Source organism: Salmo salar, chromosome 26 (genome assembly GCF_965601325.2).
Source record: "Salmo salar chromosome 26, fSalSal1, whole genome shotgun sequence".
NCBI lineage: Eukaryota > Metazoa > Chordata > Actinopteri > Salmoniformes > Salmonidae > Salmo > Salmo salar.
This window is the reverse complement of record NC_138316.1, coordinates 21,002,846-21,023,272: the sequence shown is the minus strand read 5'-3', so window position 1 is coordinate 21,023,272 and position 20,427 is coordinate 21,002,846. Positions and strand designations below refer to the sequence as shown.

At 45.5% G+C, this 20,427-nt stretch overlaps 1 protein-coding gene and 1 non-coding gene across 7 annotated transcripts in view; both read left to right on the top strand.

Annotated features, from left to right (window-relative positions):
- The window catches only part of LOC106587346 (transcription factor 12), a 95,154-nt gene that overhangs the window by 69,993 nt on the left and 4,734 nt on the right, over positions 1-20,427 (top strand). For 3 of the 6 annotated variants that reach the window (XM_045709109.2, XM_045709110.2, XM_045709111.2), the window contains exons 9-15: positions 6,530-6,629; positions 7,336-7,475; positions 8,072-8,216; positions 8,338-8,408; positions 12,734-12,878; positions 15,979-16,055; positions 17,893-18,078. In XM_045709109.2, coding sequence (XP_045565065.1) covers positions 6,530-6,629; positions 7,336-7,475; positions 8,072-8,216; positions 8,338-8,408; positions 12,734-12,878; positions 15,979-16,055; positions 17,893-18,078 — 864 coding nt within the window. Of the gene's footprint in view, positions 1-1,885; positions 2,118-6,529; positions 6,630-7,335; positions 7,476-8,071; positions 8,217-8,337; positions 8,409-12,733; positions 12,879-15,978; positions 16,056-17,291; positions 17,364-17,892; positions 18,079-20,427 lie in introns of those variants that run through there. The other 3 variants (XM_045709114.2, XM_045709113.2, XM_045709112.2) reach the window with 3 other exon arrangements.
- LOC123730857 (small nucleolar RNA SNORD35) lies at positions 13,033-13,117 on the top strand. Its single transcript, XR_006762309.1, has one exon. It is a non-coding gene; the product is annotated as a small nucleolar RNA SNORD35 (small nucleolar RNA).

The window sequence follows — 20,427 nt, the reverse complement described above, 5'->3', positions numbered from 1 at the left end:
TTTGTTCACCATGGTGCTGTCCATTATTGTTACAATGTCCGTTGGTGCGTGTGAGTACCTGTGCTGTGTGTTTCGGGCTTTCGTGCCCTTGTGGATTGCTCAGATGATTACGGGTCTCGTCCCGTGTGTTAATCATTGTCCGTGTGTGTATTTATTCGAGGTACTCCTCGCTCTTTTGTTTGGGTCTCAACCCTGTGTTTTGTTACGTGTTTGTTTGGTCTTCGTCCCCGTGCCTTTACACTGCACGCCATAATTTGGGCTGAATAAAAAAAACTATTACGCATTCCTGCGCCTGTCTCCCGAATCTCTTCATGCCAGCGTGACACCCTGTGTTTGCAGCTACATGTTGTATGCTGTGTTTGTGAGTAGTAGTAAGACGCCTGCTTTTATCAATGTTGAGTCCATCTCTCTTTACTCATTCTCTTTGAGCTTTCATGTGTTTTTTTCTCAGCATGGCCTTCTGTGTCTGGACCCGTTTTTGGACCCTTCAAACGCACATTTTCCTTAAAGCATCAACTTGAAACGGGTCCAGATATAAAGTGGTACCAGCATGTAGACCCCAGTGCCTTGGAAGAGTTTAAAAGAATCTCAGAGAAGAAAGAGGAATACATAATAATAGTACTGAAGGAAAAACATAATAAAGCCTCGTTTTCTTTGGGAAAGGAGTCTTTCATCTTTCTATAACAATAATGCTCTCAATGAGTGCACAGGACTGTGTTTAGTCCAGGAAGCTTCCAGTGGCAGACATGAAAGGCTCCAGGGAGGCTGGATGGAGTGGGCTTTAAAGGCTCTGTATGGCACACGGGTCAGTCCTCTCCTCTCCTCTCGCCTCGCTCTTCCTCCTCTTCCCTTTCTCCACCTCTCCTCTTTCTCCTCCTTCAATGGAGGCTGACATGGAACAGCAGAGCGGTCTGAGAGTGGCAGACAGTGAAATGAAGTGGCTGTTTTGGTTGTACCCCTCTGCTTCCCCCTGGCCTGTGGTGTACGTCTGAGTTTGAGGCCCCCGGGGGTTTAGGAAATGGAGCATCACAGTTCTGTTGCCTGTCTGACGTCATGGCCCGCCCCCTCTGCAGCTGTGGTGTGTGTTTAACAACTCTCTCTGTTTACAGTCACCGTCGTGACAAGGGGGTTCATTCTGACAATAGGGAAAGTGTAATTGTTATGGAAGCACACAGTATACATGAACATTCTCACTAAGATGTTCTAGAACATTCTAAACGTTTCTTTCTCCTTCTCCCTGTCTGTTTTTATGACTCTGGGTATTCTACCTAAGAAATAGAATCCAAATTTAATTTGAGGTCTTATTTTCCCTTCCTATTTTCCTTTCCTTGTTAAGAGTCCACTTTCCCATATTGGTTGTTAATTGGTATAACGTTGAGTGTGGGAACAGGTTCAGCTCCTGTCCAGATGGTTGTGTAGAAACCCTATCCCTTCATTTTACCTTACCGCTAGCGGACTCATTCAGTTATTACAAAAACAACAGATTAGCCTGTTTAGGATTAAAACCTGTGTGGGAGAGCATGTTTATTGCAGTTATTTACTCAGTAATTTGTTTGCTTTTGAATAATGTAAATTAATGATATCGTGCCCAAAGCTAAATAGTTTTAGTTCAATCTCCCCTGCAGAAAATCGAAATGTTTATTTTTGGGAGTTATAATTTTTTTCTCCTCGTTCTAAATCAACTCACACATTTGTTTTCTGTCCCACCTCCTCGCTTTAACTTTTTTAACCCCCCTCCCCGTTCGCCTACCCTCCCCCGATCTGCTTTCCTCTTTGCCTCAGCACTTATGAGGCTTAGGGGGAAGAACCATATCAGCCCCTCCCCTTCTCTCTACCACCCCCCTAACGCTGTGGCGAATGGTTCAGCCCTGTTTTGCATAAGTTTCCTCTGAGTAGATCCATGTGTGAAGGGCCAGCCCAGGACTGAAAGAATTAGTCCCTTTTTAACGGGTTCGATGTATGTCTAGGGAGAAGGCTTGTGTGCTGCTGCTGCCGTGCTCTGAAACAGTACACTTGCTCCAGTCATCAGTATAATAGCCAAAGCTATCATGTATTGCGCCTACCCTGTCCCTGGAATGGGCAGCAACTCCTTAATGTATTACTACAACGGGAAATCGGTGAGTTCTGTCTGTGGGAGAAAGAGAGAGAGAGAGTGTGTGTGTGTGTGTGTCCACGTTTGTAATTGGCCCTCGGGTATGGAGTTGCAGAATATTGGGTTGTCCGGCTGCACAGCATGTTTCTCGGCTCTAGAGTATATCACTCCTCTCTGCTTTACTCTCTCTCGCCTTTTCTCCCTGCCCCTCTCTCTCTCTGTGTCTCTCTGTGTCTCTCTGTGTGTCTCTCTGTGTGTCTCTCTGTGTGTCTCTCTGTGTGTCTCTCTGTGTGTCTCTCTCTGTGTCTCTCTCTGTGTCTCTCTCTGTCTCTCTCTGTCCTTTTCCCTCTCTCTCTCTCATTTTCCCTCTCTCCTCTGTGGACTGATTTTTCCGTTGCCTCAGTTACAGCTGTGTGACAGTACCATTTGTTTATCTTTGCAGTTCAAATAGAGGACATACTTCATTTCTTTCTCAATATGTTCCAGAAATGTTATAGTCTGAATCTGTTAGATGGTTCACTTCTTTTTTTAAAAATTTTTTTAGCTAACCATGTATGTCAAAACTTAAACTTAATTTCAGCACAGACTTCTCTATTAGAGATGAAGCAGAATATAAGCAAGGCACACCAATTGTATATAAGTAGGAACAAAACTCTATGTGGATGTGTGTGGTTGAAAGCAGTAAAACACCATGTTTTTTTCTCTCACCTCTGTTCGTAGACAGACTGAAAATAGTTTTTTTTTGCTGTGAATTTATTTTTACTGGCTGGTTAGTTCAGCACTGAGGCTGGGTTGAAATAATAACATGTGGAAGTCTGGGAATGATTAAGGAAAAGAGGCTGCCTGTTAAGGTTAGACTTTCCTGTTTGTAGATTGAGCTCCTAGCACCCGCGTTGCTGTTATTCCATCTGTTTTTAATCACATCGGCATTCTGGACTCTACAGGGAACATAATGTGATTCCTGGATTGCTCAGTAAAAAACTCTTTGATTTCTGTGTTCCTGCAAAAACTTTATTTTATGTGTGTGTATGTGGGAGAGTGTGTAGTTTGCGTGTGTGTGTTTGTGTGCGTTTGTGTTTCGGTTTACCTGCCTCTGAGCTAAATTGAGTTTCCTCAGATGCTTGCAGTAATTGTGTCACAGGTGTAAAAGTCTCACTGGCACTGCTGCTGAATAAGAGATGAGCAGAGAAAAGTCTCTTCCTGTTTCCCAGCTTCTCTCCAGAGAGCAAAAACACTGAAACGCCCACTCAGCTCCATCCAGAAAGATAACTCCACCTTTCAGAGTCAAGGCCTCATTGGACCTCATTCTCTGATTTAAAGAAACCAGGAAGTTGAACATTTCTATACCATTGTGAGATTCACTTTTATGAGGTCAACATGTTCGGGCATGTGTTTTAGCCCTCCTCATACCCCATTAGGACAATGCCCTTTGTTCCTACAGCACCACAGATCGCTTTGATCTTTTTATATGAAGTATTACCAGGAATGTCTTACAGGCCCGGCAGAGGGAGAAAATTGGGAACGTGTGGGCAGCATGGGTCAACTTTATGATCCAAAGCAGTCGATAAATAACCAACCAATACCAAGCTCTTTATCTTCTCTTCTTCTTCGGAGAGATAAATAGTGTTTATTGTGAGCATCAAGAGAACTCACATTTACTTGTTGGAGTTTTGAGAGTGATTATTGTTTTTATGGCAAGAGCCTTAAAGTCTTTGATTTCTGTGTTTTTTGGCGTATTGTTTTCTATTTCCGTTGTTTCCTCCAGTTCCATAGAAAATGAGTAGCCCAAGCTTTAGAGAATTCAGATATTTGGGAGGATTTGGTGGGGGGAGTGTGTTTATCTAAGGTGTGGCCTTTCCTGTCTAATATCCCTCAAGTGCACTGAGGACTGGACCAAGGAGGGATCCAGTAAATGACTGTTTTTCTTCCAATCTCAGGAAATATGGAATAACTGTTTACAGCACAAGATAACATCAGGAGTATGAGTTTTGCCTCAGAGTTTAAAATTAATGTTGACAGCTTCCCACATATATAACACCTGATATCACCTCATTTATCAGAGTGCAGTTGGTCTTTGAAAATGGTGTTTCTTGAGACCTAAATCTTGGAGTTTTTAAGCATCAACAGCTTGAGGCTTGAGATGTCTCTGTTAAAGGGTTGACTGGTAGAGGCTGCAGCACTCAACATGCCCCATCAGGAAGGTGGTTCTGGGGCTGTGTAGCAGGGGACCATTGTGTTGGAGCTGCGTGCGTGCCTTTTAGCCTCTATAAGTGTGTTAGATTTAGACTTGAAAAGAAAGGCCCTCGGGCATGGTTTGATTCCACATAGTGACGTGCAGAGACAGGATACTGTGTTGACACCAGCAGCCCACTGCTCTCAGCTGTTCTCTTTTGTGAGTTTTTGCTGCGGTGATCATTTATTTTTAAGTGGTTATTTTCGCCGTTGTCATTTGGTGTATCCATATGTTGACAGTTTAATGTTTTTTTTCCATGTGCTGTTTTGATTGGTGTGGTGTTGAGATCAAAGGCGGGTGCTGCAGGCTGGTGATGTGTGGAGGGACTCATCAGCCCTCTCAGATGAGAGACGAGAGAGTTGCAGAACGAAGCTCTGCCAAGAATCTACTGTCCCCATTCTCTCCAATCTGACAGTGAAATCTCATGCTTGTTGATATTAAGTCAAACATGAGTAAGCTCAGTGTATGAGCAACAAACCCTGAATTAATGATTGCTTATGGATTATGGTGGCTACAGATATTCTTAAATTAAACGTGATGCGGAAAATATACAGAAACTAAACACCCAAACTCCAACAACTGTGCTGGTCCTGCTGGCCCGCGCTCTGAGTGATGTCTCTTTAATTCATGTGGTAGTAAAAGGAAACCCAGGCGGGCCCTCTCCTCCAGAGGCTAGGGGAATGAGGCCCCCGGTGTTTGGGTGTTTTATTAATGCCTTGACTGGCTAGCCCAGTGTAAAGAGGACAATTAGCATCATCCACCGCCATATGCTGCCCATTGAGGCTCAGACTGGGACAAAGCCAGGGCTCCTGTGTGAGGCTAACCTGGAATCACCACGGGAGTCCCCACACCCTGGGTCACATGTGGGAGCCAGAGGAGCCAAGAGATCCCCTCCCTGCTAAACGACATGTACACAGGGTGCTGGAGTTACACACACAGCTAATCACATGCTCACACTCACACTGCTTGCTCAGCAAGACCCCATGGCCCTGAGTGTTGGCTAAGCTGACTGACTGATATGTCATTCACGTGTGTGAGTGAGTATGTGTGTGTCTTTCTCTTGACATACGTAGTAAAGTGATGACGAATGAAGTTTGTTGGGGTTGTGTCTCGTAAATAAGATGATTATACTTCAGTAGGACAACAAAACATTCTCTCCAAGCCCACTGACACATCTTGTTGCATTAGGAAGCAACCTTTGAAGTTCTTGAAGGGCTCTGTTCACACAAACAGATGAGTATGCCATTAGGTCATTAAAAAATGAATTTATGTTGCTGGTGACTAGAGGATAGGGGGGGGGGGGGCTGGGTGGCAGGTCTGGTAGTGATTTGTGCTGCATGGTGATAGTGTTAGGGTTGAGGGACCGGCCCTCTTTGTGGCGTGGTGAGTTCACTAGCTCTCTCTCCCTTGCTCTCTCTCCCTCCATCTGGAGTGGATGAAGTCAGAGACCACATCACTAATGTTTGGCCTCACGACCCTTTGATCCTCCCACCCAACCTGGCACAGCCACAGCTGCACAACAGCCCTCTGTGCCTCACCGCTCATCCCCTCCCTCGATCCCTCGCCAGCTCACAGCCAGGTAGCAAAATAAAGAAAAGCATAGGCTCCATATTTGATTTTCTGATTTGATTTCTGTTTCTTTGGCGAGCTGCAATTTGCAGTGTTTTTATGAACGCTTGTGTGTGCTGGTGTCATTATAGTTCCATTAAGAGCTGAGACAATCTGAAATGGAAACACCCCCTGATAATCCGGTCCTCCCTCCACGAGCCTTCCAAATGAGCCCAGCTGCCACACCACTGGCTTCTTAAACTGGCACAGCTCAGTTTGTTCACTACATTCATTAAAGTAGACATGATTCCGGCTTCAACATACAGCGCTACTTTACAAATGACAGTCGTGTAAGGAATAGGGACACATTTAGGCGAAGATACTCGTTTGCGTCTAATGATGGTTAATGAAGCCGTCCTTAATGCACTGGCTTTAGATTGTGATCAACCCACCAGGCAGGGTGGTGGGGCATTAGAATTGTTCCTCTTCAACATCATCCTAATAACTCAACCAAATCATCATCATAATGCTCCTGCCACATACAGAGAACAGTCACAAGCTACGTCTTAGAGGTTAATGACTTGGGCAAAATGCTAGGCTGCCCTGTGCACCTGCTGTTGTTATTCATGTTAATAATGTCTGTTTTCTTTTGGCAGGTGTATGCCCCGTCTCCCAACACAGAAGACTTCAACAGAGATTCTCCCTCCTACTCATCTCCCAAACCCCCCAGCAGTATGTTTGCAAGCACTTTCTTTGGTAAGTGATTCTGACTTAAGACAGTCTCTGTCATGGAGTCTAAAGATGCCAGTATTATCGGTTTTGTTCAATCTGAGGCACTGTCAATGTCTTCCCCTGCCTGTTGATAGACAGTGGACCCATGAGAAAATTTTTCTGGACAAACATCCTAACATCACACGTAGTTACTCTCTCTGTAGTCACTCTCTGATGTTGCTAAACAGTTTCAAATGTTCAGCTCGATTTAGCAATTTCTTTCTTCTGGTAGACAGTATTTCACTGAGCCTGGTCAGAGTCGCTGGTCTTTGAAGGGATCGGGTTGGTTTCTGTTAGCCAAGGGAGGCTTAGTGTTATCTCAGCTGTGTCCAGGACAGGGCTTGTGTTTCAGTCCTAAAACCAGACTGGGAGAGTGAACAACCCCCTTGTGTGATCCAGCAACTCAGCAGAGAGGAGGGGGACTGCCCTCTGTGGAAAGGTCTCTCTGGGCTCTCATAATCAAGCTGTGTGTTGTGGTTTGCTTCATGGCAGTTCAGGCATATTGCATTTTATGTAAACTTGACTTTGGTTATTAAACTAAAGCCATTAAAACGTCATTGTTCCCTCCTGGAATCAAATCCAGGATGTCTCTTCAATTGGTTGATCCTTTTGTTACATGAGTCATTATACTGTAAAGAATAGGGATGAAACTCAAGACGGATTTCAACTCAACTCTGTTTGTTGTCATTAGATGGGACCCACAACTCTTCTGATCCGTGGAATTCCTCCAATGGGATCAACCAGCCTAGTTATGGAGGAATGCTGGGAGGATCTTCATCTCACATGCCGCAGTCAGGAAATTACGTCAACATGCACTCACATGACCGCCTGGTAAGCAGCCCAGCTAGTGATTTCTCAATGTTTCCCCTACCTATTCTTAGACAGTCTCCGTTAAGCTCTATTGCCCCATGGTCATAAAACATTTGGCTTGCATTGGTTTCAATTGAATATTTGTGGTGTGCAATATTGCAGCCCATAATATTGCCCACCCTGCCTACAGAAAAAGTCTAGCTAGGGGAAACACTGTGACTGATGTGTATTCAGCCTCCATGTCCTGTTCTGCCCCATCAGAGCACATCCCCTCCTCTCTGCTGAGCCCGTAGTGAGAGTGGTTGGTGTGAGCTGTGGCCTGGCTATCTCTCTATCTGATGTTGCTGTCTGGGCAGTATCTGTGTAAGACACGGCTGACCCCCTCTATCAGTGTTTCATCTGCTTTGTCTGCCCACTGTGTCTCAGTGGGACTCACAGGGAGCCTGCAGCTGCTGCCCAACCAAAGCCCTCTGTCTGTCTGGGCTCCACATTCATATAACCTCTCTTTTATCAAGTGATATTTTTTCACCATGCACAATGCTATTCTTACCACTGAACAAGTGTATGCTCACACAATATTGCTTTGTCCTGATGAACATGTGTTTTGTCTCTTTCAGAATTACCCTCCACACTCTGTGTCGCCAACAGACATCCATGCCAGTCTTCCTCCAATGTCCAGCTTCCACCGCAGCAACGCCAGCACTTCACCATTCGTTAACCCAACACACACCCCGCCTGTCAACACCACCGACGGGGTCATGGGTACGGCAAATATTTGGTTGATCTACTCTTAAATATCAATAGGCGAGATAAATTCCTATAATGATGTTCTCTTCTTTAATCTAAGCTCTGTGTTATAAATGTCCTCTCCTTGTTTCTGTAGTTGCTGCAAATCGGGGGAACGCCACTGGAAGCCAGCAGACTGGAGATGCACTTGGCAAAGCATTGGCTTCGGTGAGTACAGCACACCCCTGTTCTCCTCCGGGGAAATGGGAAAGCCTCAAAAGAGATTTAGATAGAAACCATGTTACAAATCCACAGAGGTTGTTGGGAGTAAGCCCTATTGGTTTACTTGTAAATGGAGGCACAATCCATGCAGCACTTAAAATTGCACTCTCTCCCTCTGAATGCCAGTTTGATTGAGGCGTTAGGCTTACATGGATGGTTAGGAATCCTCTGCGGATATCCCCTCTAGGTTGGTCCCCTCTCTGGGTGTGAATCCTGTGTTCTTGACTACAGTACCTTCTCCACTCACTTTAATATCAAATATATTTTTTATTCTTGTGTTAAATTGAGATGGTGCATTATATTAATGGCCCTCTTCAGTCTGTAAAGGAAGTGACCTCGGTGGTCACGATGGGTATTAAGTGCTATAGTGAATGCTGATTAAATAAGCCCAGAGGGATGTGTTTGCAGTTGTTTCTGGGCCTAAGCCTGGATAATTGTAGACTTAATCTCTGAGTATACAAGAAAGGAAATTGTAAAAAAAATATTACGCACCAGTTTGAATAATCCAGCCTTGGTATTTGTTCCATTTTCGATCATGTCTCCCTGCACGTTTGACACACAGTAACTCATAAACCTTTGTGCTACTGAGGATGAATATGTCCTCCTTCCAGTTAGAGCCCTCTTGGTTTCAACAGCCACAGAACCTCACAGAGAGCTCTTCTGTCCCTCCTCTTACTGATTATTTCTCATTTTAATAACTCCCGGAACTCATCTGTAACCCGGCCTAATATACACTACATGACCAAAAGTATGTGGACACCTGCTTGTTGAACATCTCATTCCAAAATCATGGGCATTAATATGGAGTTGGTCCCCCCTTTGCTGCTATAACAGCCTCCACTCTTCTGGGAAAGCTTTCCGCTAGATGTTGGAACATTGCTGTGGGGATTTGCTTCCATTCAGCCACAAGAGCATTAGTGAGGTTGGGTGTTCCAATTCATCCCAAAGGTGTTCGATGGGGTTGAGGTCAGGGCTCTGTGTAGGCCAGTTAAGTTCTTCCACACCAATCTCGACAAACCATTTCTGTATGGACCTCGCTTTCTGCATGGGGGTGTTGTCATGCTGAAACAGGAAAGGGCCTTCCCCAAACTGTTGCCACAAAGTTGGAAGCACAGAATTGTCAAGTATGTCATTGTATGCTGTAGCATTAAGATTTCCCTTCACTGGAACTAAGGGGCCTAGCCCAAACCATGAAAAACAGACACAGACCATTATTCCACCTCCACCAAACTATGCAGTTGGCACTATGCATTGGGGCAGGTAGCATTTTCATAGCATCTGCCAAACCCAGATTAGTCTGTTGGACTGCCAGATAGTGAAGCGTGATTCATCACTCCAGAGAACGTGTTTCCCTGCTCCAGAGTCCAATGGCAGTGAGCTTAACACCACTCCAGCCGACACTTGGCATTGCGCATGGTGATCTTAGGCTTGTGTGCTGCTGCTCGTCCATGGGAACCCATTTCATGAAGCTCCCGACGAACAGTTATTGTGTTGACGTTGCTTCCAGAGACAATTTGGAACTCGGTAGTGAGTGTTGCAGCCAAGGACAGACTATTTTTACATGCTTCGCGCTTCGGCACTGTGAGCTTCCCGTTCTGTGAGCTTGTGTGGCCTAGCATTTCGCGGCTGAGTCGTTGTTGCTTCTAGACGTTTTCACTTCACAATAACAGCACTTACAGTTGACTGGGGCAGTTCTTGCAGGGCAGACATTTTACAAACTGACTTGTTGGAAAGGTGGCATCCTATGACTGTGCCACTATTTTATTTCTTTTACCTTTATTTAACTAGGCAAGTCAGTTAAAAACAAATTCTTATTTACAATGACGGCCTAGGAATAGTGGGTTAACTGCCTTGTTCAGGAAGCAGATTTTTACCTTGTCGGCTCGGGGATTCGATCTAGCAGCCTTTCGGTTACTGGCCCAACACTCTAACCACTAGGCTACCTGCCGCCCCAAGGGCATTCTACTGCCAATGTTTGACTTTGGAAATTGCATGGCTGTGTGCTCGATTTTATACACCTGTCAGCAATGGGTGTGGCTGAAATAGCCAAAACCACTAATTTGAAGGGGAGTCCATATAATTTTGACTATAAAGTGTATCTCACCTCAGAGAAATGAAACTGACCCTAGCTTTTATTCCTAGTAAAAAGTGAGAGAAGTAAGATGTGTAAAAGCGTAATGGGTTTACATTGGGAAGTGCTATGGCTCAGTGGTGCACACCCGAAAGAGAAAAGTGTGTGTGAAGGTGTATGATAATCACAAATTAAGTATTTTTGTATTCGCAGACTCAATTCTATTAACATGACAAAGCTGCAGTGAAATGGACACAGTTGAGCTGGGGTGAGACAAGGGGGGTGGGGAGGCCAGGGGGAGCGATGGGGGTTCCTAACTGCTGTGGCTCAACTCTGCGGGCCACCCTTTGTGGGCCTTTTGTTCTCCGGCCTTTTAAACGGGCCATGCTTATTGGCCCCCCGCTGCCCAGGGGAGCGTGACCGATGAGGAGGCGGAGCCTCATTTGTTGTTGGTAAAATGAGTCGTGTTGCAGTTTGAATACAGCAGAAGTAGCCCGGGACCAGAAGAATGGCCCGTTGTATATTGCAGGGTCAGGAGTCACGGCTATAGACGGCCCGCTTTGGAAAGAGAAGAGATATTGGCTAATTCGTTTTGAGTCCCATTGATTTGAGACATACACTTGTGATCACAGTTGATGGTCATTACTTCTCAACAGGATTGAGTGTCTCAGGGTAAAGATACTGAACAGTGACAAATGCTTTTGACTGAGAAATGTGATTTTAAAAGAATAGAGAAGAAGCGTGTATAAATCCCCACAGGGAAAAACATCTCTTTTGGTACACAGAGTGACATGCAATAGCCAAACCATTTGGATTTTCAAAAGTTGATTGAAACACAAAAGCTTGGTGATCAAGCTTAAAAGAGAAGATTATTAATAACGGCATTCCATTGTGTTTACTGAAGTTAAACGGTTTCCTATGAGTAGGATGTGATGTTTACTTGGAGGGAAATCCTTCTGGATCTACTGCCTCTGCTAATTAGTGGGAATCAAACCTCTAATACCCTGGTTTACTGGGACACTTTCCATTATGGCACAAACTATCCTTTTAAAGGGAACAAATCAGGGATGTGTTGTCTGCTTTAATCCAGCATTTCTCTAAACAAATGAAATCCCTGTGAAAGTTTTAAAGATTTAATCTGTGTGCTTCAGAATCACATCATCCTCTCTCTTTCTCGCTCTCTCTTTCTCGCTCTCTCTTTCTCGCTCTCTCTTTCTCGCTCTCTCTTTCTCGCTCTCTCTTTCTCGCTCTCTCTCATGATAGTCATGTCGCCCTAAAACCTCACTGACCTAAGCTTTACATTCCCCACAAACACAGTGGAAGGTCTGTACATGCTACGGTATGGTAACAGAGCTCTTCTGCCATTGAGGAGACATTGTTTTTTATAGTCCATACAAGACACCTCAACTGGTCCGATCTGAGTGTATACTACTCTTCCAGTTTCACTGGGGCTCAGTTCAGGGCATGGTCTAGCATGGAGAGGTGCGGTGGTGCAGCTCATTCAGGATAACCCCCTCCGCTCATTCACTATTGGGGGATTAATGCTGGCCTTTGTATATCTCCCTGTCTATGGCTGGGCATTCCCTCTCTCGTCACCTCCCTTATCTAGCACTCCACCCTGGGTTTATACTGGAGTTATATAGCACCATGTTAGAAAGATATTAATGGGATTTAGGGCAGATGTTAGTACACTTTAGCTTTAAAGGATTTCAACCGCTTTGTTCCTGTTTAAAGACGTTGACTTTCTCCTCTAATAGTGTATCAGCCATATATGACTCTAGATACAGTATTTGTATGATATTATCTATGTTGTGGCTAGTGGGGGAGATCTAAATAAAACAACACTAATCAGAGTTGGGGGGGCACTAGACTGGTCAGAGCCTTCAGGTGTCGCAGTGAATATGGTTTGAGGTACCCTTTTATTTTGCTTTCACTGAAGCCACTGCTCACCGTTAAAGGCCCATATGTATGCTCTGAACAGTTTTATGGGCTCCCCGGTTGGAAAATCCCCAGAATTGATGAGCCAATTTCGGCCGTGCGCCGGCGGAAGGATGGTGACACAGGCTATAAAAAGTATGGGGAAACGATAGGTTGTGATTTTAAAGAGCTGCATGTTCTGCCTTACTGACGGATCTCTCTCTTTCTCCCTCCTGTCGTCATCCTCTCCTTCTTCCCCTCTCTCTCTCCCCTCTCTCCACAGATTTACTCACCTGACCACACCAGCAGTAGTTTTCCATCCAACCCCTCCACCCCTGTAGGATCTCCATCGCCCCTGACTGGCACAGCAGGTGCTGCCGCCTCAGCAGGTACAGTGGTGACCACCGGCGCCCCCTCTGGAAGGGCAGGTAGAACATCAGTCTGCACTCTGATCTACTGCACTTTAGCAATATACCAGCCTAAACTAGTCCCAATGCCATGGAGAGATGGTGGTTATTGTTTCCTCAGAGCATTCACACTGCTTCCTTGATACGGCTCTGTCTTAGTACTGTAGGTGAACACTGCAAGTGATGTTTATCTCACGATGGTTTTCAGAGTCTCTGTGACTTTGACGACATTGCCTCATGGCGACAGCTGTTGCAGTTTACCCCCAGACAACGCCTAGCTACATAGTGATAAGGAGTCAGCTCTCTTCAGTTGCTGAAGGGGGCCAAGAGACTATCTTAGAGTTTGACATCCTCTCCTCTCAGTCACTGCATTCATTCTACCAGATAACCAACCAGATAATTCAGATAATCAGTTTCCCTGAAACTGGGTCCATAAGTAGCAGAGCAATGTGCAAGGGACATTTAATAATTGTGAGAGACACTCTGGCAGAGGAGAGAGAGAGAGAGAGGGAAAGCCCAGCGTGTTGTTTTAGTGGGCAGTTGTGCCGTGTGTGGTGATGTAGTGGCGACAGCTGTCTCCACGTATGCCCCCCTCGTCCTCAGCTGTTGCCCTGGTCTGTGGACAGCTGTTCCCCCCATGGACCGACCGGCCTGCAAAGGGCCTCATTTTTCTGCCCGAGGAGCGACAGTGACTCAGCTGATGAGGAGGATTATATCGGCTTCACAAAGAGGGATGCCGACCCCTCACGCACCCTCTTTACACCTCAGCCAGCCAGGCCTCAGGGCAGCATGCCCTACTTGGGAGGACAGAGATAGAATGCCAACACCCATTTAGATTATATCAGTGAAGTTCCTGTCACCTGGAGATTGAGAGCACCAGTTATTTGGGTGTGGATTGTTTTGTTATATAAATAATGAGACAACATGATACCAAGGGCACCAGCTTTTGTTACAATGTGAAACAGAGTTTCTCTTTACAATCATAATCCTCAGTGAATCTACAGTTTCTGTTCAATTTACAAATGCAAAACAAATACTCCACATCCATGACTTTCCATATGAATAAACATCTGCCTTTGTCCAAAACCCTTCCCAAAAGTACATTTCCAAATCTGTTGCCATTAGTTGAATAGAACGCCTCCATAAAAATGAAATTGAATGTAGCTTAAAAGGGCAACTGGGATGATTGAAAATGTATTTCATGTTTTGCGATTTAATATCCATTTATTTCTTTGAAGTTTGTTAATTAGAATAGGGGGCATTACTTAGAGGTCAGTTGGGGCATGATTTGGCAAGATGTTCAGATTAACCACAAATTGTTCCATCTGTTCATTAGGATTAGCTACTTTCATAACCCAACCAGGCAGGAACAGATATACACCCTGGTGCTGCTCAATTCAACTCTGGCTGGTGTGTTCAATTAGCCCTCTCCTCCTCCTCCTCCTCTCCTCCACGTGGGGACCAGAGGCCCAGGGAGGCTTAGTTATGAGTACTTCCTGTTTGGTTCATGCCAGGGAAACGCTGAGGCTGAGCAGAGAGGCTCCCTCATTTCCTGTTCCAAAGTTACTTTTAATAGCCTTTTAATTAAAGCCTGGCTTTTCCAGGACCTTTGTGTGAAGAGACTTTCTCTCAGAAGAGGACTAATGCTTAGTTTACACTGCTGACGATGAATTGATGGAAACAGTTCCCCCAGGTCAAGTGGATATGTAATCCTAGTGTTTTTCAGAAACAAACTGACATTAGCTAGCGATCTCCCAGTTCCCGATCTTTCTCTCTCAAATACTGAAATACCATTTTAGAGGAGAACAGGGAGAAAATGGGGCCTGCTGTTGATTTTGACAAACAGCCTAAATGAGAGAATGAGAGGTAAGCTAAACAATGTATCCATCTGTAGAGTATGCTACAGTATGTGGGCTGGGTGTTGGCCTCCTGCCACAGTAATGGAGACCAGGCGGTATAGTGAGGGCCCATAGCTGGGGCTGGCTCACTAACACAGCCCAGTATAAATAACCTGGGAGGTTTCCTCATTGTCACAATCGATTAAGGAGACTTGAACTGTTCTCATGTGCACACAACAGGCTTGGTGTAATGCATTACCTCCTGGTGCACTGTTTGTTAGTTGGAATATTTCAGACATTGGCTAAGATAAAGAGACAAATAAAAATATATTTTGTTGCATTGGATACCTCAATTTGATAAGAAGATTATTTTATTTTCACACTAATCAAATTGAGTTTATTTGTTTTGTATGTGCCATTGCACATTTCATGTACTGATAACCAGGATAACCATTCCCACACATTGTGATCCCCTCTGCTTTATGTAAAATTCAAATGTGCTCTAGAGATTACCCAGTCTGGGACAGAATGGAATTCCTTAATTAGATGTTTCCACCATTTGTTTGGACTATTGCCGTCTCTTGGTTGTCTCTAGAATCTCAGAATGGAAAGTTAATTCAGGTCATGTCTCTGAGTCTGTCTTGGCCTGCGTGTTTTGGCACGGAGCTGTTGGACTGTTACACTATACCTCAGCTTGGCATGTGATTGGTCAGAGGATATTTGTGTCGTGACCCCTGGAAGCTTGTCAGCCAATCACATCAGGCTTAGATCAGCGGACAAGAGGAGCACCCACGAGTGCAGCCTTGCTAGAGCCTTCTGGAACTTTCTGGCTCATTGGATGGAGTAAGGGACTCCTTTTGTCGTGGAAGAATCACTCTGTCAGTGTCAGTGGAAGACAGCCTCTGTCCCAGCCGGGCCTCTTATCACTGTTCACTTTGTTCCCTGGGCTATTAGCTCATTAATGAGCGGATGTACATGTAGGCCATGTCCCAGTGTGTCCCAGTGTGCTGGTGTATGTTGAGGCCTTCCACCCACGGCCCTGGCTCATGTTTCAGGATGCAGCCCAGTCACCAGGAAATGATGCAGCTGAACCCCAATGCTGAAAATACCTCTCACAGCATAACAACAAGAGACCAGACAGGATGTGGATGTGCTGTGTGTCAGTCAGCCCCTGTAGAGTGGAGCAGGATGCAGGATGCAGGTCTCTTATCATTGGCCATGTTGGGATGTCTGAATCAGCCATGTCAGGTGGATAACTGTGGTTCTCCCTCTGTCTCTCTCAGGTACCAACCAATGGTCGCGTGGTGCAGCCGGACAGAGCCCCTCCTCCCCCAACTATGAGAACTCCCTGCACTCACTGGTAAGTCTCCCTGCCCCCCCTCTCTTCCCTTCCCCCACACCCTGAGCACTTTTTAATGGACACGCACACAGTAGATGGGTTCTCTCGCGTCGGGCAGGGTAGCATTACATGAAGATTCTTGGCTGACAAATGTCGGCGTTGGGGGTGCTGCTGAACAATACCCGTCCCTTGGGGCGTGTCTCCTGCCATCTGTCCCCTACTCCGTGGGCCAGGGTGGGCTTGGGGGGGCTGGGGAGCCTGGCAGCTGTTGCGTTGACTGAACCACCACTGCTCCAGGATTCCTGCGCTAGTTGCCTGTCCGTCTGCGGACCAGAAACACGGCTTGGGATCAGTTTTCACCCCACGCGGCCTGACGCCCACATCACACATTCACACCATCGGCTGTGGGGATAAATATTTACCCACTATATTTGAATGCCACCTACAATGGGATTTTTGTGAAGTGACCAAATCTATGACCAGTGTGAACGGCGAATATGTGGGAGGGATGGGACCTCATGGTGGGAGGAGAGGACGAGGGGTCAGGAGTTATTATCTACACAGGACCACAGTTTTGAGGCTGCCTGACACAGTGATTAGTTACCATATGTCTGTCTCTGTCTGACTCTCCTCTTTCTCTGTCCTTCTATCTCAGTCTACACTATCTCTGTCCTTCTATCTCAGTCGACACTATCTCTGTCCTTCTATCTCAGTCTACACTATTTCCTGTCCTTCTATCTCAGTCGACACTATCTCTGTCCTTCTATCTCAGTCTACACTATTTCCTGTCCTTCTATCTCAGTCTACACTATCTCCTGTCCTTCTATCTCAGTCGACACTATCTCCGTCCTTCTATCTCAGTCGACACTATTTCCTGTCCTTCTATCTCAGTCTACACTATCTCCTGTCCTTCTATCTCAGTCGACACTATCTCCGTCCTTCTATCTCAGTCGACACTGTCTCCGTCCTTCTATCTCAGTCGACACTATCTCCGTCCTTCTATCTCAGTCGACACTATCTCCGTCCTTCTATCTCAGTCGACACTATCGCCGTCCTTCTATCTCAGTCGACACTATCTCCGTCCTTCTATCTCAGTCGACACTATCTCCGTCCTTCTATCTCAGTCGACACTATCTCCGTCCTTCTATCTCAGTCGACACTATCTCCGTCCTTCTATCTCAGTCTACACTATCTCTGGCTCTTCCACTAATGTTTATTTGTGCTCACATGCTTTCCTGTTCTATCTGATTTTGGCAGAAAACTCGAGTCCATCAGCAGCTTCATGAGCATCTCCAGGATGCCATGTCATTCTTAAAGGATGTATGCGAGGTACTCCTGTCCTTTAGATGGAGACTTTACCCATCAGTGTTTGACACCTTTTCACATCCTTAGTTGTTTTTCTTTCTTTCACCAGCTTGGCCACTGTTCCGTTCCATTTAATTGGAGTTTCAAATGTTTTGTTGCCATGCTTTGTATTGTTGTTTATTATTTCTATTTTGACATTTCAGCTTGCAGTAATCAGCTTAGGAGCATAAGATGCTTTAATACCAAATGAATAGTCATGGTGCTCCAAATGAGTGGTGTGCCAGCCCGTTTATCAGTTTCTATAGATACAAATGAGGATGCTTGTCTGTTATGAACACATGCATCCCTTGTGTCCCTATCTTCATCTGTTTTTGAGTGTCTTTCTTTTATGCTTTTATTATCCCTGTGGTGTTTTTTTCAAACCAAGATCACGCCATAAAATCACAATGTCCTCCATTTTTTTGGTCCTAATGTGCTTATAGTAAACTGCTCTGTCCTCTCTCCTGTTCTTCGCCCCCCTCTCCCCTCCCCTCTTCTCTCTCGGTCCTCCCAGTCTCGGATGGAGGATCGACTGGATAGACTGGATGATGCCATCCTCGTCCTGCGGAACCATGCCGTGGGCTCCACCACCAGTCTGCCCAGCGACATACACAGCCTGCTGGGACAGAACGGGCCAATTGCAACCCTCGGAGCAAACTTCCCTGCCGCCGGATTGGTTGCTAGTCGGACAGCAGCTATGGTATGAATTAACTTTGCAGAAGAAAAATATCTTGAGTGTTTTAGATGTTAAGGATATTATGTTTCATGTGTTTTGCAACTTAAGAATTGACTTTGAATACTTAAAAGAAAGTCTGTTTTTTCGACTGAGGAGAGGCATATGTGCTTTTGCGTTGCGTTTCTCCAAATAGGCTAATAAACAAGCCTTGGCCACCTGTTCAGAATGAGTCCACAGCCATGTGCAAAAACGCTGCCTTTTTCCACAGAGAGCAGTTTAATTTAAACTCACATACTTTCCATATGTGTAATGGTTGGCCTGAAGGCTTACTCTCCTTAAGAAAGACCTCATATACAGGGTTGAATGAGAAAACCAGGCAAAATGGAGTGAAGTTCTGCTTTGGTCTGGAAAGTGTTTGTCAGTTGCACTCCTATGAGGCGGCTCCTGGGGAACGAGGGGATGCAGGTCTCGGTGCAGAGCATAATGTGTTTGCCCATCCTCCATCTGAACTATTTCATATCGGAGAGGAGAGGGATTTGAGCATATCTGTAGTGGAAGTTTCAACAGAGGGAGACAGTTCTACACTAATCCCTAGGTGATGGGAAATAATTTAGGCCATATTTTTCCTGAATTTTCTGAATCAGTCCTGGCGTACGTGGGTGGAGGGTTGGATTAAGATCCTCTTGGATTAAACTCCCTTTTCTAAGAAAATGGATGGAGGCATTGAGGGGAGGATGCCGAGGACTGAAACATGCTCAGCGTTTCCTTACCTCATCATTTACTGTCCAGACCTCAGCCTCAGTCCCAGCTCCTCACAGGAACCTGTCCCCCTACCACTGGCTGATTAGTAAACATTCTTGCTGAAGAGTAGCATCTGTGAGACTAGTCCTTGCATTACTCACATGGTAATCGGGCCAACAAACCCACAAGAAAATTAGGAGGCATTTGATCCCTGGCCTATGGTAACAATCATATCCAATTTTCAAGTGGACAAGGTTTGGATGTGTTCTGTATTTCTGCCGTACTACTTCTCCCCTGACTGTTCATTTATTGGAGTTGGTGCTCCTGTATCTGTACTGCCAAAACTAAAACCAGTGCCATTTTACAGACAAGTTTACAACATTTGACAGCCTTCGCAGCAGCTTGGAGCCTGTGTCCCTTTTGCCCAGAATAATTTAAATACAGGGACTAGTATTTCTGGTTTGTTTCTGTCTGTAGAAGGAAGAAAATGTCCCAGCGCACCATGTGTTTTCAGTCATGGCCATTTTGATATTGGTGTTGTGGTCCTTGGAACTCTCAGGATAGTATTTACTGGTCTGTGACTAAAAATGCTTTTTTAGTGGTTCTCCCATGGTGCAGTTCAGTTTGGTGTGCTCATTAGTGTTGAGGGACTATAGTGATGATGTTGGTGAGCTGTGAGACTAAAAGAGGACTGGCTGTGTCTGCATGAACACAGAGCTTCCTCTGTGGTAGAGAGAGAGAGGGTCCCCTCAGACTGCTGCTCGCTCAGACAGAGCTCAGCCACCTCAGCATGGCACTCAACTCAACAAATCTGAATGGTAGGAAGCGCACGCCTGAGGCCACAGTCTCCACCCAAATAGAGGTCCTCAGCTGTATGGTAATCAGGCCCAGCCAGGAAAATGGCAGCGTTCTTCCCTCGCCAGCACCCCCGCGCCCCTCCTCCTCCTCAAGACAAAGACTTGTTTGGACACCTGTTGAGAGCGATGCAGAGATTAGCGTAGTGGGGAGGAGGGGAAGGGTTTGAGGGCAGTGGGTTAACAGAGGCCAACAGTGACTTGGGATCACATTCCATAAGAAAAATGGAAGATACACCCCCCCGTACTGGTTTCCTCTCCTCCTCCCCTAGTTCCCAGAAGAGAACCAGATAGCTGAGTGGGGAACATGTGGTAAACCCCTGCGAGCACAGCGATGGTGATGCAGCATGGTGGGAGGACCCTGTTTCACAACCAATATGGAGGGGAAAATAAAGAAATGGTCTGTTTTTGGAGTGGGTTTTGCCTTATATTGCTTCCAAATAGATCAGTGATAGATGTATCTACAAGAGGAAGAAGAACCCTCAGAACATAATGACCGTGGCTAACCCAAGAGAGAAAAGCAATAGAAATGAAAACAGAAAGAAAAGAGACGGGGATAGGTTTACCATCACATACTGCATTCGTTATTATGAATAGATTATACAGCAATACAAATGTGTGTTTGTGTTTCCCTTATCCTGAATATGAATTATACATTTTGTTATGGTGAATTACAGCACCAAAGCACCCCCCAGTGTCAGAACTGAGGGACTTGGGAACCATCATTAGTTCTCAGAAACAGACTCCTGTACTGCAGCTCCACCTGTAGATCCTGCTT